This window comes from Ahaetulla prasina, chromosome 6 (genome assembly GCF_028640845.1).
Source record: "Ahaetulla prasina isolate Xishuangbanna chromosome 6, ASM2864084v1, whole genome shotgun sequence".
Classification (NCBI taxonomy): Eukaryota; Metazoa; Chordata; class Lepidosauria; order Squamata; family Colubridae; genus Ahaetulla; species Ahaetulla prasina.
The window spans coordinates 53,476,413-53,494,904 of NC_080544.1; the positions used below are offsets into that span (position 1 = coordinate 53,476,413).

Consider the following 18,492-nt stretch of genomic DNA (forward strand, 5'->3'; position numbering starts at 1 on the left):
CAATTAATCTTTTAATTATAGTATTTCTAAATTCTACCTGAAAATGTGTAACTCCTGGATAACCCTTTACCTGTGTGAAATAAGAAAAAAGTCTTAGATTATTAGCAAGTTACAGCATATGATATTATCAATGCATGCTACATCAATTCTAAAAAGGATGGCCTAGTCAGAAACTTTGAATAGCTGAATTTGCAATTTCATTTTAAACAATGTTCAAGGTGGCTGATCATTACACTTCCTAGTTCAGTGTAAACAAAATATCTCAAACAGCTCATCTCAGCTATTCCCTACAAATAACTTTCTGAATTAAAAAAAAATACTGTAGCTCTGACTAGTCATTACAACAAAACTTTTCCTTAGCTAATTTGAGTTGATTGAGTGTATTAACCACTGTTGATTTTTATGCCATAAGATCTATCTTAATTTCATCTTGTAGGATTCCTCCATATCTTGGAATGCATCTGAAAGTTGATCATAATGATTCACATTCAGTTTAAATATTCTCTGTTTCTGCCTTAATCAGAAAGTCAATTGAGATGTAGCCAAGTCAGAATAATGTAGTCAGAATAAGGCTAGGCTGCATCCCACTGATGATATTTATAATTTATTCCTTATATTTATTTTTCCTTCTCAGAAAAATTCAGCAGTCTTCTAAGTAAAATGTGAGCTTCCATTTGCTCTTTCCAGACTACTCTGGCCCAGAATAAGCATTGTTTGCTATGAAATATTCTACCCAGGAAAGGAAAAATGAAATTGACTTCACTATTGATGGGAAAGTCTCAGCAGAACAGAGCTGGTAATCATCCAACTGTTTCATAGAAGGAAGAATGGAAAGTGAGAGGGGAGGATGTAGTAAGAGTGGATTAAAGAATAGAATAGAATAGAATAGAATAGAATAGATTTTTTTATTGGCCAGGTGTGATTGGACACAAAAGGAATTTGTCTTGGTGCATATGCTCTTAGTATATATAAAAGAAAAGATATGTTCATAAAGAATTCTAAGGTACAACACTTAATGATAGTCATAGGGTACAAATAAGCAATCAGGAAACAATCAATATCAATATAAATCATAAGGATACAAGCAACAAAGTTACAGTCATGCAGTCATAAGTGGAAGGAGATGGGTGATGGGAATGATGAGAAGATCAATAGTAGTGCAGATTTAGTAAATAGTTTGACAGTGTTTAGGGAATTATTTGTTTAGCAGAGTGATGGCGTTCAGGAAAAAACTGTTGTTGTGTCTAATTGTTCTGGTGTACAGTGCTCTATAGCATCCTTTTGAGGGTAGGAGTTGAAACAGTTTATGTCTAAGATGTGAGGAGTCTGTAAATATTTTCATAGCCCTCTTTTTGACTCATGCAGTATACAGGTCCTCAATGGAAGGCAGGTTGGTAGCAATTGTTTTTTTCTGCAGTTCTGAAGTCTGTGTCTGTCTTGTTGGGTTGCAGAACCAAACCAGACAGTTATAGAGGTACAGATGACAGACTCAATAATTCTTCTGTAGAACTGAATCAGCAGCTCCTTGGGCAGTTTGAGCTTTCTGAGTTGGCGTAGAAAGAACATTCTTAGTTGTGCTTTTTTGATGACGTTTTTGATGTTAGCTGTCCATTTTAGATCTTGCAATATGGTAGAATCTAAAAATTTGAAGATGTCTACTGTTGATACTGTGTTGTCTAGTATTGTAAGAGGTGGAAGTATGGAAGGGTTTCTCCTAAAGTCTACCACCATTTCTACGGTTTTGAGTGTGTTCAGTTCCAGATTGTTCCGACCGTACAACTAGGCTACTTGTTCAACCTCCCATCTGTATACGGATTCATCATTGTCTCAAATGAGACCGATCACTGTTGTGTCATCTCCAAACTTCAGTAGTTTAACAGATGAATCGTTAGAGATGCAGTCATTGGTATACAGAGAGAAGAGAAGTGGGGAGAACATACAGCCTTGTGGGGGGGGGGTTGTGCTAATTGTACAGGTATCGAAAGTGACTCTGCTTAGCTTCACCTGCTGCTTCCTGTTTGTTAGGAAGCTTATGTTTTTATTTATTTATTTATTTATTTATTTATTTATTTATTTATTTTGTCAGGTATCATACAAAAAAGATTATATAGTATATAAACACATATATGAGTAAATATAAGGAAGTATAAGCATATATATATATATAGGAAGAAGAAAAGAAAAAAAACAATAGGACAGGAACAGTAGCACGTTTGTGCACTTATGCACGCCCCTTATGGTCCTCTTAGGAATGGGGTGAGGTCAATAGTAGAAAGTTTTTGGTTAAAGCTTTTAGGATTATGAGAAGAGACCACAGAGTCAGGTAAAGTATTCCAAGCACTGATGATTCTGTTACAGAAGTCATATTTTCTGCAATCTAGATTAAAGTGGTTGACATTAAGTTTAAATCTATTAGTTGCTCTAGTATTATTGCAATTAAAGCTGAAGTAGTCTTTAACAGGAAGGACATTACAATAGATGATTCTGTGAGTTAAACTTAGGTCTTGTCGAAGGCGACGGAGTTCCAAGTTTTCTAAGTCTAGGATTTCAAGTCTGGTGGGATAGGGTATTTTATTGTTTTCAGAGGAATGGAGAACTCTTCTTGATCCACTTACAAGCATGTTGAGGTACCTGTAGCTGGTTTAGCTTAGTTAGAAGAGTATTTGGTATGATGTTATTGAATGCTGAACTAAAGTCTACATAGAGGACCCTTGCGTAGGTCTTTGGAGATTCAAGATGTTGTAAGATGTAGTGCAAAGCCATATTAACAGCATCATCTGTTGATCTATTTGCTCGGTATGCAAATTGCAAGGGGTCTAACAGAAGATCCATGATGGTTTTCAAGTGGGACAGCACTAGCCTTTCAAAGGTTTTCATGACTACAGATGTTAGAGAAACTGGTCTATAGTTATTCAGTTTCTTGATGGTGGGCTTCTTCAGCACTGGGATGATAGTAGAGCGTTTGAAGCAAGAAGGAACATAGCACATCTCTAGTGATTTATTGAAGATATCGGTAAAAATGGGGGCCAATTAGTCAACACAGACTTTTAAGCAAGAAGGAGTTATCTTGTCTGACCTGGAGCTTTCCCTGGCTTTTGTCTGTGAAATAGGTCTTGCATTTCCTTTTCTGTGATCGTTAGGGGTTGTGAACCCAATGGGATGGGGTCAGTTGAAGGAGGCTTGGCGGCTGTTGGTGTTTCTGAGATGGGGTTGTGGAGATAGGTGGCTATAGTTTCCTTTCAAACCTGAAGTAAAACACATTCAAGTCATCTGCCAGTTATTGATTTCCTTCAGCCTGGGAAGGAGATTTGCTTTGCTGGTAATATTTTTAAGAGTTTTCCAAATGTTTGCTGGTTCATTTGTTGAGAACTGATTCTTTAGCTTTTCAGAGTAGCTTCTTTTTTCTTCTCTGATCTCCCTTGTTAATACATTTCTGGCCTGATTGTACAGCATTTTATCACCTTTTCTGTAGGTTTCCTCTCTGGAACGACATAGCTGCTTAAGTTTAGCTATGAACCAAGGTTTGTTGTTACTGTATATTCGCAAGTTCCTGGACAGTACACATAGGTCTTCACAGAAGCTGACATATGATGCTACAGTCTCTGTGAGTTTATCTAAGTCTACAGAGGTACTTTCAAAAACATTCCAATCAGTGCAGTCAAGTAGGCCTGTAGCTTTAACTTTGCTTCCTCCGTCCAGAATTTAATTGTTGGTTTTGTGGTTTTAAGTCTTTGCCTATAAGCAGGTACAAGGTGAATCATGCAATGATCAGTGTCTCTCACAGCTGCTCGTGGTAAGGACCGATAAGCATCTTTTAGTGTTGTGTAGCAATGGTCTAAAGTATTTTTGCCTCTAGTGGGACAATTTACATGCTGAAAGTATTTTGGTAGCTCTTTCCTTAAGTTTGCCTTGCTTAGATCTCCCAAAATAATGGCCAGTGAATTGGGGTATTTGGCTTCATCCTCCCTAATTTGGTCAGCTAGAGTTTGTAATGCCTTGTTTACACAGGCTTGTGTTGGGACATAAACAGTGATTAGAAGAAATGAGGAAAATTCATGAGGCGAATAGTATGGTTTGCAGTTGATAATTAATGTCTTTAAGTTTTCATCAGAGAATTTATTTATTATATTATATCCTGAGACCAGCTGTTGTTGATATATAAGCATAAGCCTCCTTTCTTCATTTTACCAGATTTTTCTGCAGATTCATTGAATCTGAAACCCTGGGATATGCAGGCTGCTATCTTCAATTGATTCATTTAACCAGGTTTCAGAGAAGCATAGGGCTGCTGAGTTGTAAAACTCAGAATTGTATCTGTTTAAAAGGAGTATTTCATCCATCTTATTAGCAAGTGAACATACGTTGGTTAGGAAAATTGAAGGCAGAGGAGTTTTATTTCTCCTATTCCTTAATCTGTTTAAAATCCCCACCCTTTACCTCTCTTTCTTCGCTTCTTCCGTTTAGTTTTTTTGGTAATCAATGGCTCTGGGAAAATTGCTTCTTCCTGTGTTAGAATCTCCTGTGTTTGTAAAGATGGGAGTCGGGATAAGATCACAGAAAACTGCTCCTTAAAGAAACGTTGCTTAATTTTTAGCAGATGGTCTCGTGAGTAAGAAATCCGTAGTGAGTCGCAGAGAATAATTAAAAATACAGAAACTATTAGAGAGCATTTCACTGAGGCAGCCTTCGGCGTTGCCATCTTGGAACCCCAACTGCACCTGGAACAAGGGTAGGTATGAAGTTTGTAGCAAGGTGTCTCTGTGTGGGTGTGTTTTGATATGCTTACATGGATAAACAATATGAATTTGAATATGTAAGTGAATGAGTGTGGCAATTCTTTTCATCTGACGAAACAAGCCACTTCTAGTAAAGCATTCCCATTTTCCTTAGAAACATTAGAACTTACTATTCACAATGAATTCTGCAATTAAAACACCACCTGTTTGCTCCATATGTTCTCTCCGTTTTGCACATGCCTTAAAAATAGAAAAAAAAGAAAAAATCAATTAAAATAGTTAATCCTAGTTTATAAAAAGCATGCATCCTAAGTAGCTATAGAATCCAAGGAAAACAATAACAACAAAAACACAAATTATTTCCTTTAACCAGCCAAAAAAATGTAGATTCCCTTCTCTTAAATATTTTGAGAGCATTTTTGCAGATCTTTAGCAACAGTACCATGGAATAAAGTTAAGATAGTAACCTCACTCTTGGTACATTTGGTGAAAATTATGTACCATTAAAGAGCCAGTTTGGTATAGTGGTTAAAACATCAGGATAGAAACTGAGAAACTGCAAGTTCTAGTCCCATATTAGGCACAAAAGCCAGCTAGGTGATATTGGGCCAATCACTTTCTCTCAGCCCTAGAAAAGAAACAATGGCAAACCACTTCTGAAAAAATTATGCCAAGTTAACTGCAGGGCGTTATCTAGGCTATATTAAGAATCAGACACAACTGAACAGAAGGGGGGGGGGAAGTACCACTATCCCTTCCTATGAATTAACAGATATTGGAAGCAACCCTGAGAGCAACATTATCATGGGTAGACGTTCCTGATAAGGTCAAGAAGGATGAGCCGAAGCTACAAACAAACCATAATAAAAAGGACTGAAATAAAGCAGGGATGAAGGAAGCCAGCCTACCTAGGAGAAAGCAAAGCCAAACCATTTTTCCAAGGCCATAGATGTAGAATTGTCACAAACAATAAATTTGCTTACAGTAGTTACTTACAGTAAATTATACAACTCTTTTATTGGATTCCAAATAAATAGTAATTCTTGATGAGACACAGAACATTTATCCTACCCAGAGAGCTTCTAAACAGTAGGGGCAACACTGTAACAAACAATGCATTAGCACCCTCTAGTGATTATCACAAATTATTCCTTTCCATTCTTACTCATAGATGAAGCTTATATTTCGTATAATAATGTTCATATTGTCTTACAATAATGTTGTAAAGTGGGTTAGTCTGAGATATAGCTTTTATTCCAACAGCCATCATACTTAGCAAAGGCACATCACCATGTCCACCGTGCCCAAATCCAAGTTTTACTGCCTGAAGAAGCATTAAAGCAAATACTCAGATCCACTAACCAATGACATTTTGATGTATTAAGTCCTTAATCATCAACATCATCATCATCTTTTAATGATCCCATAATCCCTTGCGAGGTGGAGTGTGGCAACTGAATGGAGCTAGCAGAGGAATTTTATTTCTCCTATTCCTTAATCTGTTTAAAATCCCCGCCCTTTACCTCTCTTTCTTCGCTTTTTCCGTTTAGTTTTTTTGGTAATCAATGGTTCTGGGAAAATTGCTTCTTCCTGTGTTAGAATCTCCTGTGTTTGTAAAGATGGGAGTGGGGGTAAGATCACAGAAAACTGCTCCTTAAAGAAACGTTGCTTAATTTTTAGCAGATGGTCTCGTGAGTAAGAAATCCGTAGTGAGTCGCAGAGAATAATTAAAAATACAGAAACTATTAGAGAGCATTTCACTGAGGCAGCCTTCGGTGTTGCCATCTTGGAACCCCAACTGCACCTGGAACAAGGGTAGGTATCAAGTTTGTAGCAAGGTGTCTCTGTGTGGGTGTGTTTTGATATGCTTACATGGATAAACAATATGAATTTGAATATGTAAGTGAATGAGTGTGGCAATTCTTTTCATCTGACAAAACAAGCCACTTCTAGTAAAACATTCCCACTTTCCTTAGAAACATTAGAACTTACTATTCACAATGAATTCTGCAATTAAAACACCACCTGTTTGCTCCATATGTTCTCTCCGTTTTGCACATGCCTTAAAAATAGAAAAAAAAGAAAAAATCAATTAAAATAGTTAATCCTAGTTTATAAAAAGCATGCATCCTAAGTAGCTATAGAATCCAAGGAAAACAATAACAACAAAAACACAAATTATTTCCTTTAACCAGCCAAAAAAATGCAGATTCCCTTCTTTTAAATATTTTGAGAGCATTTTTGCAGATCTTTAGCAACAGTACCATGGAATAAAGTTAAGATAGTAACCTCACTCTTGGTACATTTGGTGAAAATTATGTACCATTAAAGAGCCAGTTTGGTATAGTGGTTAAAACATCAGGATAGAAACTGAGAAACTGCAAGTTCTAGTCCCATATTAGGCACAAAAGCCAGCTAGGTGATATTGGGCCAATCACTTTCTCTCAGCCCTAGAAAAGAAACAATGGCAAACCACTTCTGAAAAAATTATGCCAAGTTAACTGCAGGGCGTTATCTAGGCAATATTAAGAATCAGACACAACTGAACAGAAGCGGGGGGGGGGGAAGTACCACTATCCCTTCCTATGAATTAACAGATATTGGAAGCAACCCTGAGAGCAACATTATCATGGGTAGAAGTTCCTGATAAGGTCAAGAAGGGTGAGCCGAAGCTACAAACAAACCATAATAAAAAGGACTGAAATAAAGCAGGGATGAAGGAAGCCAGCCTACCTAGGAGAAAGCAAAGCCAAACCATTTTTCCAAGGCCATAGATGTAGAATTGTCACAAACAATAAATTTGCTTACAGTAGTTACTTACAGTAAATTATACAACACTTTTATTGGATTCCAAATAAATAGTAATTCTTGATGAGACACAGAACATTTATCCTACCCATAGAGCTTCTAAACAGTAGGGGCAACACTGTAACAAACAATGCATTAGCACCCTCTAGTGATTATCACAAATTATTCCTTTCCATTCTTACTCATAGATGAAGCTTATATTTCGTATAATAATGTTCATATTGTCTTACAATAATGTTGTAAAGTGGGTTAGTCTGAGATATAGCTTTTATTCCAACAGCCATCATACTTAGCAAAGGCACATCACCATGATACTTCTGTGCCCAAATCCAAGTTTTACTGCCTGAAGAAGCATTAAAGCAAATACTCAGATCCACTAACCAATGACATTTTGATGTATTAAGTCCTTAATCATCAACATCATCATCATCTTTTAATGATCCCATAATCCCTTGCGAGGTGGAGTGTGGCAACTGAATGGAACTAGCAGAGTGTTTAATGCGGAGTTTTGTTCAGGAGATATATTCTCATTGTGCCCAGATATCTGTCTCTACCTAGGATCAAACTCACAGGCTCCTGATTGTGAGGCAAGAGCTACACCACTACGCCACTGCACCACTCCTAATATCAAGTACATAACCCCCCAGCAAAATTGCAAGATGGAGTGTAGAACTTGAAATATAACAAATCTATAATTGCAAAGCCAAAAGACTTAGGCTTTTAATGTAAGTCATAACGAAAACAGAAGTGGTTTTAAAACTGATTTAATATTGTATTGAAATGTTGGACCAAAAATCCATATTTACATTGGACTGTCTTTTCAGGTTCATGTACCCTGTTTTGGGAGTCTAGATTCTATTGTGAGCTATTACCTAAAAAACTTACCACAGGGCAAAAGAACTTTTCACTATCACACACATATGTTTCACAATGCAGCCACACTTTGGAAAGTTTGGGAATATTCTGGAACCGAAATGCATTAAATTGGAAGGTGGCTCGATTATTTTTGCCATTTTCATGTACTAAAATGGAGTCATCTGTTGCACACCTATGCCAAACAAATAACAAATATTATTAAAATAAGGAAGAAACAGATGAGATATAAACTAACTAACTAAATAAATAAATAAGTAAATAAATAAAATTAAGATATTCTTAACCAGTGGAGTACCATCTCATGTGAATAAACCTGATTAGGTGGAGAGAGTGAATGAATTACATACCCCTTAGTTATCAGAGGCCACTGGATTTGGTAGAAATATTCTGAGGAAGGGGTTGCCCAGCAATTGCTCAACACTACTTTAAATCTGCAAAAGGACAAAGAGACATGAACACTGACAGAACAATAATATCATATTGAGAGCCATGGATCTAAAAAAAAACCATACCTATGACTTAAGCCTTTGGCTTCTATTCCAGCAAATATATCAGAGCCAATTTCTGATGTATCAACAATGAAAGGGGCTTCCTTCTTGCTTGAAAACTTGGCATTCTGAGATAAAAAAACAGGGTAATGTAAATTATGATGATGATGATGATGATGATGATGATGATGATGATGATGATGATGCTGCTGCAGGAGATATGCAGGAGCAGCAAATGAAGGTCATACTTTCTCAGAGTATCTGAGGTCAGCCAAAGTTTCATAACAGTAAACATGCATTAAAAATAATTAAATAATTAACTATCTGCTGCTCTTTTGTTATATATTATAATCTGAGTAATTATAGTATTGCTTTCTACAGCATACAGCCAAATGATGAGATCTTGCTTGCTGCTTGACCTGAAACAACTGATGTAATTCCCCACTTATTATGAAAACACACATTGCATCATAATTGAAACTGAGCAAGTCATTTTTGACCTTAGAAAAATGATACTACTTCTCTCTTTTTTTTTTTATAAAAAGTTTTATTTTTACAATCATATCAAATAATTCATCCAATGTACAGTTATATACAATTAGTCGGGCTTGCCCAGTCACCACCACCCTTTTTAACACTCTTCCTTCTTCTACCTTCTTTTACTTTCCAAACCTTCCTCTCCTTCTCTTATCTACATCCGCTCCTCCTCCATCCTACACCTTCCTTCTCCTCTACTATCCCTCTTCCTTCCTCTTCTCCTCTTTCCTACCTCCTACTCTCTTTTCTCCCTCCTCACCGTTCTAAAATGGTAACTATGCAGACCCGACCCTACATTAATTATATTTCTTCAATAATCCCTGTACATTAACCATCACTCCATCTCTACCAAACCCCCCCCAATTCCCCACCCCCTTACCCCCCACCCCCCACCCCGACTTCCCAGAACAAAATGACTTCAGTAGGACATTTAAACAATAAAATTAAATGAACTTAAATTTTGGGTAGTTTGTATCCTTTATAAAATGCTATTTTGATGCATTTTCCATTCTAGAATATATTTTTCTAGTGTATAGTCTTTCAAGTAAGCGGAGATTTTTGTCATCTCTGCCAGATTTGATACTTTGAGTGTCCATTCTTCGATTGTAGGTAATCTTGCTAAATGTTGGAGATGCGATTGTGAAGATGCTACTTATTACCATATATGGTGGACTTGTAAAAAAGTTAAAGCATTTTGGATTAAAGTATGGTGGATCATGCAGAATATTTTGAAAAAGAAGATTAAGTTTACTCCGCAGTTCTTTCTACTAGGAATAATTATGGACTATACAGCTATAGAGATTAAATTGATTTTGAACTTAATAACAGTCGCAAGACTTTTGATTGCTCAGTATTGGAAGATACTACTTCTCTCTTGAAGTAGTATGTTCTTGTTGTATAAACAACATTTATTCAAAATTAAACAATCAGCCACTTGCTGCCCTTTTGAATTCTTTATTTTATTTTTATTTATTTATTTTATTTATTTATTTATTTATTTATTTATTTTATTTATTTTGTCACACAGTATATATGAGCGTAAGCATGAAATAACTATACAGTATATATGTAATAACTAAATTAATTGAATATAAAGAAAGGAAACAATAGGACAGGAACGGTAGGCACTCTTGTGCTCTTATGCATGCCCCTTATAGATCTTTTAGGAATGGGGTGAGGTCAATAGTAGACAGTTTTTGGTTGAAGATTTTGGGATTTTGGGAAGAGACCACAGAGTCAGGTAGTTTATTCTAGGCATTAACAACTCTGTTACTGAAGTCATATTTTTTGCAATCAAGATTGGAGCGGTTAACATTAAGCTTAAACCTATTGTGTGCTTGTGTATTGTTGCAATTGAAGCTGAAGTAGTCTTTGACAGGAAGGACATTGTAATAGATGATTCTATGAGTTAAACTCAGGTCATGTCGAAGATGGAATAGGTCTAAATTTTCTAAACCCAGGATTTCAAGTCTGGTGGCATCTTGCTGTATTCAGAGGAGTGGAGAACTCTTCTTGTAAAATATTTCTGGACATGTTCAATTGTATAGATGTCAGAAATGTGGTATGGGTTCCAGAAAGTTGAGCTGTATTCAAGAATTGGTCTAGCAAATGTTTTATATGCTCTGGTTAGTAGAGTAGTGTTTTTGGAGAAGAAGCTACGCAAGATTAGATTTACAAATTAGGTTTTTTGCGATGTAGTTGCAGTGGGCTTTGGCACTTAGATCATTTGAAATGAAAACTCCAAGGTCTTTAACAGGGTGTGGGTCATCTGTAAGGTAATGTCCATCAAGCTTGTACTTAGTGTTTGGCTTCTTTTTTTCCAATATGCAAGACTGAACATTTGCTGGTAGATATTTGGAGTTGCCAAGTTTTAGACCATTCAGATACAAAGTCAAGGTCTTTTTGAAGGGTAGCTGTATTATTGGTGGTGTTAAATAGTTTGACATCGTCAGCAAAGAGAACACAATTACTTGTAATTTGGTCACAGAGATCATTAATGTATTATAATATGAAGAGTGTTGGTCCAAGAACGCTGCCTTGGGGAACGCCACTTTTGACAGGAACAGGATTTGATATAGCATTGCCAATTTTGACCACTTGTCTGTTTGTCAGGAAAGTTGTAATCCAATTGTGGAGGGGTCCTGAGATGCCGTAGGATTTTAGTTTTTGGAAAAGTTTATCATGTACTACTGAGTCAAAAGGTTTACAAAAGTCTATGTAGATTGCATCTATTGCTTTGCCCTGATCAAGATTTGTATGTTTTTGCAGTGAAGAAGTTGTAAATTATATGATAATTTTTTTCTGAAACCGAACTGTTTATTAGACAATAGGTTGTTTGTTTGTTTCTAGGTGGAGGGTAATGGATTGGTTGATGATGGATTCCATTACTTTGCAGATGACACGGCATAGAGAGATTGGTCTGTAATTTTCAACCAGGCTGGGGTTGCCTTTTCTGAAGACGGGGATGACCATGGCTAGTGATTCCTTTAAGTTTTATTTTGTGCTTCTTTGTCAGTTCACTCTGCTTAATGGATGGTCCTGGTCATCAAGGATCAACCCTGATTCCTGCAGACCGCAAGACCAACATATACTTACATAATAAGTTTTACTTTAAATGTATGTTAGAAATCAGAATTTCAACATGAGAAATATTACCCTTGAATACACAAGAAAATATTTGTTATCTCACCTGTTTATCTCCTCAATAAAATTCTCAAAACTATAATGGTATCTAATTTCTTAAATAATTCAGAAGAAAATCTAGGCCATTCTCTGTCAGAGATGAGACATGAGGATGTGAGAACATTTAAGTAACATGCACTGAGCTCAGTGGTAGTTTGCTACTGGTTTGCCCCGGTGCAGGCAAACCGGTAGTGGCAACGGCGGGAGGCTCATCAAATACGGTCTGCGCATGTGCAGAAGTGGTGCATAAGCAAAGCAAGTGCGCGTGCATGAGTGAATTGGTAACAAAGATAAATGAAACCAGGGGTGAAATCTAAAAATTTTCTCTACCGGTTCTGTGGGCATGGCTTAATTGGTGGGTGTGGCTTGGTGGTCAGGCGATTGAATGGGCATGGTCAATAATAATAAATAATAAAAATAATAAAGTATACAAAACTTGGGAGGCACCGGTCTACCTTCTTTAAAAATAGAGGCCCGGTCTACCAATTGCCTTTTACTGAGAAGCCCCGGTCTACCAAGTGCCTTTTACTGAGAGGCCCCGGTCTACCAAGTGCCTTTTTTTGGCAGGCACTGGTCTACCTTCTTTAAAAATAGAGGCACTGGTCTACTAGCTGCCTATAGTGCTGATCAGGTGTAGTGCGGCCCTTTGAAGTGCCGTGGCAGTCATTTAAGGCCATTTGCAGCTATATCACCACTGAGAGCTTCAGGGACAGAGAAGAGGAACAGCGAGGCGTGGGCATTGGGGGAAGGGGCAGGGATTTTTGCTACCGGTTCTCCGAACTACTTGCCCCAATCGTTACCGGATCGTGTGATCCGGTCTGAACCGGAAGCATTTCACCTCTGAGTGAAACCCACACCTGGCTGAGATATACCAAATTCTGAAGAGAAACAGAATTCATATAAATGGAAAAGGATATTCAATCTAACACTTCTAACTTAGTTATTGGCTTTTTTAATGGCTTCTTGTACCACTAGTGGGGAACATTAAAATGAAGAACAGTGGCTGGTCCATAGTTTGGAAATGCAAATATACAAACTATGATGCACACTGCATAGCATACTATTATTATACAGCAATGTATTGTATAAACCACCAATATTGTTTCAGAAAATAAGACTGCATTAGGTATCACACTGACAAGACACTTGGTATGGGATTCATTTTCACCTTCCTCAAATAGTGAATTTGGTAGAGATTGGCATTCATAAACTTGAACTGTTTAATCTTGGGGATTACTAAGGAGTAATTAGAAACAGCAATACTATTGTAGAGACTGCCTCTTTGAGCATCTTTTTTATGTTTTGCCTTTCTTGAATACTGATATTATCATATTTGTTTCTTCCCTTCAGTCTGCTTCATGCAACAAAAACTTTCTTCTCTACAATGAAAATAGAAAACGCATATATTCAGGATTTCTATTCAGCCGAAGAAGCTTCTTGGATGAGAAATGAAACATCTTCAAAGAAAAACAAAGGAAGTCCAGTTGACTTTTGAAAAAACACCTTTGGGACAACCATGACCAGGATGACTGATAATCTCCACAGACAATTTTTATAGAGTATCAAATGATGACATGTGAATAAATCTGATTTTCAAAAATGAAAGTAAGAAGGAATAATGTTTCCCTAACGGTCTTGCAAAATAACCTTCCATGATATCCCTACCAATTATATATGATTCCCCCAAATATTGGAAGATTTGGGATCTGCAGATGTTTACAAGATGGAACCAAGTCCTATGAATTAATACCCTCATAGAACCCTCAATAGAAATAAATACATTTTAGCTATAATTTGGTAATAACACTAGTTGAGAGTCAATATATGAAGATGATTAATAATGCACATCATTTATAACAACATTTGTTAATCTAGATCTGAAAAATAAAATTTGCTAGATGGTATTTCAAAGCAGTATTTTTAGCAGTCTAGTCTACATTAATATTTTATAAATATTCAATGAATTGGAGCAACTACAGAAGAAACTTAGTTTTTTCAAGTTATTATCAAATCCTTGTCTTATTCACTATACTACTGAGAAATTTACCGAGCAATCAGCACATATGCTATACTTACAGAATAGAAGTTGAGAGATAACTGGCTTTCAAAGGAACCGGTACTGCCATTCTTCACGTGAACAGTTGCTACTCTAAAATAGGCAGAAAATGACACCGAACTGATTCCTATGGTATTGAAAATAGAGTGAAGCATATGCTAGAAGATGGAATTCTAGTGAATTGGGGCAGAGTTACCTTTGGTCAAAGGCAGCATGGTTCACCAGATAGTTCGCCTGATAGGTGCAGGTAAATGAATAGTTGACAGGTTGGCTTTTCACAATGACAGTGCTATCATTGGAACTGACAGAGTTATAGAAATGATAAACAGGGTTTTTAAACTGCATGGGAAGAAAAAGTTGCAAATGCAATTTTAGTTTAAATGGTTCTATCATTCATTCAGTTCTAAATCTGTTGAGTTTCCAACTATACAGAATCATGGAATTTCACAAGCCCACAAAGATACAAGAAATAAGCACAGGTTTGCCTTCTAAAGCATGGCTCATAAATCCACATTTAAAATATATTTTAAAATATAAGATTTATTTTAAATAAATGTCTTTATTTTAAAACATTTGTATCAATTGCCATTGAAAATCTTGAAGCAGTTGATAACAAAACTAGTACAAAGCAAGTAGTAAGTTAAACACAACTAACAAAAATTAATACAGTAAAGTTTTATACTAAATATGAAAATAAAATAAACAATAAAACAATAATGGACAGTAAAAGGATCCTCTATTTCTTAGGCCAGGGTCTTCAACCTTGGTCCCTTTAAGACTTGAGGACTTCAACTTCCAGAGTCCCTCAGCCAGCAAAGCTGGTTGAGGAACTCTGGAAGTTAAATCCACAAGTCTTAAAGGGACCAAGGGTGGAGACCCTTGTCTTAGGCTCAATTAACACCACTGTTCGGGGTGATACAAAAGATGAGAAAATACAGACAACAAGGCAAGAAAAACTTATTCAGCCAAGTTTTTTTTTAAATTTAGTGTTGCAATCACATGTGTTTATTATTTTGAACTTCCTATTTTAATGTTGTTTTATTTGTTTTGTAAGCTTCCCAGGACTGTTGAGTGACAGGCCACCTTATACAGTTATCCTATGTGCCTGCTGTCTGCCAGATGGCAGCAAAGGGACACAGAAAACTAATACTTTGCTGCCTATATTGGTTGTCTGGACTTTTATATGCTTTATTTTGTTTAATATGTATTTCTTCACTTTCATGAAAAACAAAGTCCACATAAAATAAAAAAATACAAGAACAACAATTTAAAAAAGTTTTAAAAATCATTATGAAATCCATGGAAATGTTTGTTAAATTTGTTTTTTAACAATTTTCTTTTATTCAATAGATTAAAATTCAAAATCCAATAGAAAAAAAATTAAACAGAGACAAAAAAAATTAAAAAAAAACACTGAAAAAATGGAAAATTAAAAAAAAAGACAAAAGCACATTTGAAAGCATAGAGAGGAATAGTATTTCTTTCTGTCAATAAAGTATGAGCATTCATTGTGAATCCAACTCTGTAAGTTAGATTTTCAATTCAGCTATTGTAACCTTAAACATATCCACATAAAATACTGTAATATAGAACGGGATACGTGGCACTTTTCCTTGGCTCTCAATTGCTGATAGATGGTATGAAAACATAGATGGAAAATTAAGAATATATTCTAGCCTTAATTCTGGTATGGGTGTACATTACACATGTGTAAGCACCAGGCCTGTGACATCTTAAGTACATTTGAAATAAATAAAATAAAATAGTATTATTAATATATACACAATAAGGAAAAAGAATTTGTATCAGACATGTTCATTAGTGCTATTAAATAACACTGCTGTTACAATGGTATTGCTAACAGCAATGCAATAAACTAGTTGTGAAATTGATATACCTTTTTGGTACTTGTCAGATAAAGAAAGAATTTGTTCATATCTACAATATACAGTACGTTTAGTCCTTTCCTGCTTTAACAGGCATTGGATATTCAAATCCCAAGTGTGGCTAAAATGACACAGCAAAGAATGGCAAGGAGTGACTTTGACTTTAATATAAATGCAAATGAATTAGTTATCTTTAACAATGCTGAAAATATAGAAATGATGGAAAATTTGTATCAATTCTTTTTCAAATGTATAAATATATATTACTTTGATAAAATCTTGTGAAATATACCCCACTTCAAACATACCTCACACAACTATAAACATGTATGGAAAATGGAATGGTAACACATTAGCTACTTACATCTGATTGTGTTCCACAGTATGATTTGTTTTGGGGTGACAAATCTGGGATAGTAAATTGATAGTATCCTGCATCATGAATTCCATTATAGCAAATCCCTCCGAGTGCTAGTTGATTAACTTCCCATCCATATGGACATTCTGGGATTTTTGTAATAATTGTTTTAGGGTAACAATATACCAAAATCACATCTTAACGGGGGGAAAAAAGAAAGATAATACATTTATGCAGCAAAGTTCTACTTACAAAATAAAGGGAAGTAATGCTCTTTCTATGATTACAAACTTGAGCTTTGATTCAAATTAAATTTTCAGTATCTTCCACTATTAGCTTCCACAATTAATACCACAATAAGCAATTCAAACTGCATTCTAATGCCTTTAGGCATTGAAGAAGACAATGTTATTGCAAATATGGGAGCTAAAGGCAGCAACAGAGTCTACATATCTTAACTAGTCTTCTCTCATGCTTAGAAACTAAAAAAACATAAACATGCAAATAAGATTAGTAATGTCTACAATTTATAACTTCTTTTTATGGCAAACAATTAGCCACATCTTATAGTTATCTTAATTTTACAAGCATGAATATATGTCTGAACTGCACAGCACAACATGCAAAAGCAAGTGTTAATACACAACAAATTTCCATCAGCAGAAAAAGAACAGAATAAATGTATCATCTATCTTTGCCTCATTTAGGGGATTATTATGTGGCTATTCGTTCTGCGGGAATCTTAATGGTAAGGAAGACAATATACCACAAGTGGAAAAAATTAGTAGAAATGTTTCCAGGTTACTGTTCACATTCTACTTTAGCCTTACAGTCATATGGACACAAAACATGGCACATTTGGGCCAAGATCAATTGTGTGTTCTCTCTTTACATGATGTACAGGCTTACAATACAATAAATGTTTAGGTGTCGCAAAATTCACCTCATTCATTGCTCTGGAAATTATTCTTGGCTTTTTTGCAATTGATAGGACTTGTTGTCCTTGAAAAGGAAAAAGTAATCATTCCTTTACGTACAAAGTTCTGTTTAAAATATCAGGTATTGAATAATAGTAATAAAATACCCACTGGCAAATTGTGGTTACAATGGCTTCTACTCAATTTAAGTCTTTCATGTAAGATCTCATTGACTTCAGTAGGACATTTAAACAATAAAATTAAATGAACTTAAATTTTGGGTAGTTTGTATCCTTTATAAAATGCTATTAAATCCCATACATCATTATCATATGATACAGTATATGTTTCTGTTAATCATTTTTGCTTTCAAATCAAATATGAACAGGCATGTTGCAGATATAGCTAGATTATTTTTTTAAATAAATCAAATATTTTACCTGCTTTATTTGGACTACAAGGAACTGCAAAACCTCGAGTTAAGATGACCCACAGTAGAAAAACAAGCACCATCATTCTCCCCAAAATATGTAAATAATAGTAAAAAGAATTTGCTTTCTATAATGCTGTAGATCTCAGGAATACAAAAAAATGAAATCTTCCACTCTGAAACTTTATTTTGATTCCTAATAAAAAGCAAAAATGTAATGTTCATGTTTAAACTTTTTTTTTAAAAAGTGAACTTTTCTTTTTAAAATAGATGCAATATCCTAGATGCAATAAAGAAGGAGGAGGAGGAGGAGGAGGAGGAGGAGGAGGAGGAGGAAGAGATGGAATAAATTAGCAAGATTAAAAAAAAATCTCATGCATTCACAGTGCAATTTCAATTTCTGAAATTAATTTCCTTATTCACTATATGTTTAACTTTAACATACTTATATCACTGACAACCAAGGTATGCAATGATTTCTCATTTTGTCTCCATGAATTTTTTGTTCTGCTATGAATATTAATATTTTATTGACAAAGTATAATTCTCATTAAAAAGAAATTGCTCTAGTACTTTTCTACCAAAATAATTGTCACTTGCTGCAAATTATGTAAATGAGTTTATATTACTTGCACAGCTATTGTTTCATATCAGATGTTAATTACACTTGTTATATAAATTCCCTATTGGTCTGATCCATGAGAGCCACTTCAGCATT

The 18,492-nt window shown here is 35.4% G+C and overlaps 1 protein-coding gene across 1 annotated transcript; it reads right to left on the reverse strand.

Annotated features, from left to right (window-relative positions):
- Positions 1 to 26: 26 nt before the first annotated feature.
- Positions 27 to 16,519, reverse strand: TECTB (tectorin beta). The gene is made up of 8 exons (XM_058189112.1): positions 16,434 to 16,519; positions 14,380 to 14,484; positions 14,204 to 14,276; positions 8,933 to 9,036; positions 8,768 to 8,851; positions 8,430 to 8,592; positions 4,907 to 4,976; positions 27 to 70 (listed from the first exon to the last, which is right to left on the reverse strand). Exons 1-8 carry the CDS (start codon positions 16,517 to 16,519, stop codon positions 27 to 29), a joined length of 729 nt encoding a protein of 242 aa, XP_058045095.1.
- Between the last annotated feature and the right edge of the window lie 1,973 nt (positions 16,520 to 18,492).